The 6,000-nt window shown below is 37.0% G+C and overlaps 1 protein-coding gene across 1 annotated transcript in view; it reads right to left on the bottom strand.

Annotated features, from left to right (window-relative positions):
- Positions 1 to 489: 489 nt before the first annotated feature.
- The window catches only part of RTKN2 (rhotekin 2), a 112,567-nt gene continuing 107,056 nt past the window's right edge, over positions 490 to 6,000 (bottom strand). The window contains exons 11-12 of the mRNA XM_063435118.1: positions 3,792 to 3,899; positions 490 to 1,633 (exon numbers count right to left, since the gene is read on the bottom strand). Coding sequence (XP_063291188.1) covers positions 1,089 to 1,633; positions 3,792 to 3,899 — 653 coding nt within the window. The 3' untranslated portion in view covers positions 490 to 1,088. The remainder of the gene's footprint in view (positions 1,634 to 3,791; positions 3,900 to 6,000) is intronic.

Raw genomic sequence — 6,000 nt, 5'->3', positions numbered from 1 at the left:
GTAGCGTGCCAGGCAAAGTTTGTTTTGTTCAAACTTACCAATTCTTCAAAATGCACTACAGAAATGTAGAAAGTGAAAAATAAAATAATAAATAGGATATTTCAATGTTTTCTGCTGATTCTTCAGTTACCTCTCAAATCTTTTATTGGTAACAATCCCCAAGAGTTTCCACTTGCCCAGAAGTTACCAAACTAGTAACTCAGGAAAATGATACCATGTCTCTGAAGTGTGAAATTTCTAAACAAAGAGCAGGTGCTTACCACATTGAACAAGAAAAACAAATCCCAAAATGAATAAAATCTTACTTCCACGAAACAAAATACATCTCAGTTTATTTTCAACTTGAAATGCTATGTAGAATTAATTACATATTGCAGTCTACAATTCAAATTGCTCATCGGAGAGTTCTCTATGGAATAAAGATAAAAAACACACACACAAAAAAAAAATCTGTATAAAATGTTAAGTGGTTAGGAAATAGTTACAAGATTTCAGTTATTCCAGTAATTATCAGGTTATTAACTTTTGCGAATATTAACAGCAGTTATACCTAGAACATCTATTTTTGTTTTTATATTTTGCCATTAGATTATTTTAAAATGTTAAAATGTGAACTACATTGTATCCCATTATTGATTCTAATGATTGAGAAGCTTCAGTTAAGGGCAGCGTCAGGCAAGAAGAATTCTTCCTCTGATTCTACTTAAATTGACATTTTATGTTCATGTTCTCAGTGTAATTACAAGGCAGAGCAGACTGCAAGCCAATGGCTAATGACAGGAAAGAAACGCTTTGAAGATTAAGAGTCCAGGTCTTTTTTTTTTTCTGTCCAGTGTATTTGAGAATTCTTATACAATGACTGAGAACATTACAAATAACAGGAGGATAAGACTGGGATTAAAATAATAAGCCAATTATTTTATGTAACAATTTACAAAAGTACATTTTTTTCCTTCCATTTACACTTTGTAGCAAATGGCAGTTAATTTGGCTGTGTATATTTTTTTTTCCAGGTTCATTGTCCAATTGGAAATTTAAAAAGAAAAATATGTAAAAAAAAAAAATGGTATAAAAGATAAAAAATTAGGTCATTCTGGTAAGAGACGCCATGATCGAGGGTCCAGTCTCTCTTTGATGGACTTTTGCCTTGGGGTTGGTACTGGTTTTACAGGTTGTTCATCTTGTGTTTGAATTTCATTCTTGTCGTCCGTAGCATCACACTTTTCTGTTAAAATAGGTTTACGAGGCGCTGTCGCTGGTCTCTGGAACGGGTGCATTAGAGAAGATAACTTTGAATCAAATGACTTGCGAGAGAAGCTGGAACGTGGCCAGAAGTTCTCTTTTTCAGCAACGTCTGAATGTTGAGACTCTGCACTGTACGGTGCTCTGTTGGGTGGGGGAGGAGGAGCTCTTCTCTTCTTACCTTTACCATCGATGGGATTCATGAACTCGTCTATTGAATCTGGAGGCATTTTGCTTTTCTCAACATGTAGGTCATGATTACCATCAAATAATGCAGCCCATGGAGGTTGCACACTTTCTGGTTGTCCAATCAGAAACCTTCCATCTGTTTCTTCTATTTTCCTGTGCAGAATGTCTGTTACACTTTCAAATTTAATTGGGGAGCCAATGCCTAAAAAAGGGAAGTAATGCTTGGTAAATTATTTTAAAACAAATAATGAAAAAACAAACACACTCATTGTTGCTGGCTGTGAGGCACTGAAGGTGTGGGCAATACTATAGGACTTTTTCCCCCCAGGTCTTTTGTCTCATCCACACACTAAAGTGAAAGAATTTCCAAATGTTGTTGAACTGACTTTGATCAGATCTCACTGTTCTTACAATAAAATAAAAATTAAAAAATCCTCCTTATAATCAGACTGGGAAGTGCTTTTAAAAGAGCTCCCTCTGTGCTTGCATTGTAGCAAATTAAAGGGTTTCACACATGGACAATTAAAATCATTTAGTGAAAACATGTACACGTGATCAGACACACTCAAAACTATTGGCAAAGTGATGCATTGAACAATACAGTATTTTTTAGAGAAGAAAGGGGAACAATTCACTAAATATCAGCATTTCGCCTACACAACTATTAGCTTGGGCGTGTAAACTGTACCAAACTCAAGACAAGTGTAAGTGAATGCCCTTTGAAGAGACTGGAAACATGACCAAGTGTATAAAATGCCATTGTAGTAGACTGCAGGTACTAGAGGTGTGGCCATGTTCTCCTTCTGCTTTTTCTAACACGGGAGAGACTAGGAAAAGGAGATGATCGCACATCTGATGGAATAACAAAACTTAATATTACTATTGGTTGGGAATGGATCATGGAAACGGCCAACCAATACCTCAACATTATTGTGTAGAGAAAATATTGAGCAAACAACACTTCTCGAACCTTGAAATCTTTCTTATTTCAGAAAGTAGAACGCCACAGGATACTTTGTAATGATTTATAGGACAGTGTAGATGCCATTATTCGGCATGACTATTGGCACACCAGGAACACAAGAATACTAGGTCTACTTGACGTGTAAACATTTATAATTACACTTACAGGATTATTCACTAAACTGTAAATGGTCATATAATCACAGGGAGTTGGATATTTTTTCCAAAACAGTGGACATGGGAAAATGTCAAAATTTGCTATTTGGGTCAGAAATTTCAACATTTTGCAAGTTTCACGGATCAGCCAATAAGCCTGCTAGTTTTAAAGAAGGTTGCAGTATAGCACATGTACCGTGAATACAGATGGAATTGGTGAATGTCAAAGCCAACAAAAAGGAAAAAGAAAATACATTATTTTTCATCCCTTACTGTCCTTGAGAGTACATTGTATTCTAGCAATCATTTTAGTTTCATACAAACATCATAAATATGTAAAATACTTGGAAACACATTGTATTTACCCAAACAGATACAGACTCCTAAGATTAACAGTACTTTTGTCACAGAATGAATCACTTAAAAGTTGAACCAACAATGGGCTCTCACTTGTGCGTGAGAATATTCAGTAAAAGGTTTGGGTTTGTGTCTTGTATCCGGGTTGGACGCAGCAAGTACCATACGCTACCAGTAGCCACTACCTGCTATTTGGAAATATAAATCTACCATGTATGCTCTGTGTATTCGCTTACTGACGAATTGCCTTGTTCGCACAGGCTGTTTCACATTCTTGAGATAACCACTGATCATCCTTAAGAAAGGTAAGAAGAATCACAAGTAAAAGTTACCCAGATCCCGAACAAACAAGAGCAGTAAACAAAAGAGGGGCTGTTATTTTTGTAATGTTTAATATGGTGTGTGTTGACACACAAAAAAATAAGGTCAACATTCACTAAACACAAATTAATACATGAAATACTTGCCAATACAAATTTCACATATTTTACTCAATTAATCCAAAGAATAATATAACTGCAAACATTATATGTCTATATTTGTCATCTCACTAAAGCATGTCTTTTTTTTTATTAACTCTAAAAAGTTAGTATTTTAATTAAAAAGTGTTTGATTGACTATTTAATAAATAAAAAAAATATATGAGCACCCCTTGATGATAAATGTGCACACCTGCGTTTTGTTATAATCAATCGAAAAGTAAGAAAAGTAAGAACATGTCTGGATTTCTAAGAAAGTAAATAAATAAAAAGCTAATGAAAGGGAAAAAAAATAAACACTGAGTTAATGTGTTAATTTAATGCAAAACAATTCATAAAATTCTTGTTAGTATGTTATTACAAAAATAGCAAGAATAATATTGAAAATAAAATCCTACTACTTACTCATATCATGGTAAACTGAAGCTGCCTCTTTTGTCAAAAATAATGGTGGTTTCCGTGGTGACATAATCTCTATTTTCATAACGTTTTCTGAACAATGCTGCCATTGACCTGTAAGGCAAATAATTAAATGAATGGATGGACAATGATTTCAATTTATATGTTATACTGTACTGCACGAACTAGATTTGCCTTTTGAGGCTGTTTTGTTTTAAATTCAATACATCATTGAACAAGACGAAGCAAGGTTTTTAAAACCAAGAAAGATGCATTTAAACACTTGAATGCTCAATCTCTCTCGAGACAGCTCTGAATTTACTGGCCCCATATATTAAAAATAGTATATTTTACCCATATTGAACTGTTGAAAGCTGTCACTGATTGTTATTAATACACAATACAGGCTTGAAACACAAGTTAGAATGATTATGGTAAAAATTGGCTAATGTACGACATACATATCTTAAATCGGTCCATCTGGAGGACAAATATTGGATGCAACTTCCAATATGAATCCAATACTGAATATTCAATAGATGTGCTAAGTGTTCTTGGATTTAGGAAGAAATATGAATGAGCTGCTTAATGAAAGCATATGCACAAGTCAGGAAAATAACAAATCCTCAATACCCAAATCAAATTATCTGCAAACACAAACATGTATTGATTTCGGGTAACCTGAGATAGGCAAGGCATAACATGATATAAAAGAACATGTAAAAAAAAAAAAAAAAAAAAAATCGCATAAACACTTATGACATTGTTTGAAGGACAGACATTATCTGCAGTTTGACAACACAAATGTAATGCATTTCAAAAAGGATTCTGTCTCACTAATATGATGAAATTTTTGCATCATATGTTACACAACAATGTATTTCTAACAGTTTGAGGGTTGGTTGTAGCTGTGGTCATGGCTTTAGATTGAGCAAGAAGGACTGAAGTACAATTTGGGGAAACAGGTTTTTGAACTTGATAAATGACACATTCTGTCCCAATTATCAGAAGCACCAACTAGACTAGATGATTGTACGATAAATGTACAAACACGATGAAAGGGAATCTAACACCGAGTCCGTAACAGTTGTGGGGTGATTAGGGCATAACCCAACATAGAAATCAATAAGAAGATTAGTACAGACTAGTGAGAAACAAGCCCAATACCAATCCTATTACCCTTGTTGAAGAACTAGTCCAACATTGGAATGAGAAAACCTTAAAAATGTATATTTCGAAAGGGGGGGCTTGTATATATATATAAAAAACACAAACACACGCATAACCGCAACCCCCCAGGGAGAAGAAGAGTGGGTGGCAGTGGCAGTAGCTGAACCCTCCCCAGTCCCACAACAAAAGGGCTGCAAAAGACGGGACGGTGGATACCAGGCAATGGGCTTGGAGACGATAGCGTACACTCTGACAATACAGGAGCCATGGCCGAGAACCCGCCGGCATGGGCAATCCGCGACAGGGTCGCAAGTTTCATATGTTAGTTAAAGTTCAGATGTTATCATAGTTAGCCAAAAAGTGGTCACTCAGACCAAACAAACCAGCTTCAGACGCCATCTGTTATGCGTTGCGAGGGACGGTGACCGCAGCACAGACCCCCCCCAGATAGAGGAGTAAGACCAGGCTTTACATACCCTTCCACACCACCCCCTCCTCTCCTTCACGGCTACCCCCTTCCCCTTCCTACCTCCCTTACCTCGCCCACTACTGCCTATACCTACCCCCTCCCTTTCCCGGTGGGGCGGGCGACAGGCTCTTGGAAGAGACTGACACAAAAGCCGGACCCAGACATACACCATCCCTCTCCCAGACCGACAGACTCCCCCACACACCAACATGACTCAACAGATTATATCACAATGTTAAAGGGCTCAATGCACCCAGGAAATTAAGGCTCCTGCTGCATGAGCTCAAGTGACTAAACGTGGATATAGCCTTCATACAGGAAACACATCTCCCACAGGTAACACACGTGGCCCTCAGAGACCAAGCTTTTAACACAGTGCACGAGGCTAGATCCTTCAGGAAATGAAACGAAGTAGCCATCTTGGTACACAATAGATGCCAGGTCCTGGTAAAACAGACCATAACTGATCAAGAGGGACGGTACACATAGTGCTTTCAGGAACACTATATTCACATGTGACACACCTTATAAATGTATATGCCCCAAACTAACCCAACCAGACTTTCTGGGATACAC

This window comes from Pelobates fuscus, chromosome 10 (assembly GCF_036172605.1).
Source record: "Pelobates fuscus isolate aPelFus1 chromosome 10, aPelFus1.pri, whole genome shotgun sequence".
Lineage (NCBI taxonomy): Eukaryota > Metazoa > Chordata > Amphibia > Anura > Pelobatidae > Pelobates > Pelobates fuscus.
The sequence above is the reverse complement of the archived record's forward strand: the minus strand, read 5'-3'. Positions and strand labels throughout refer to the sequence as shown.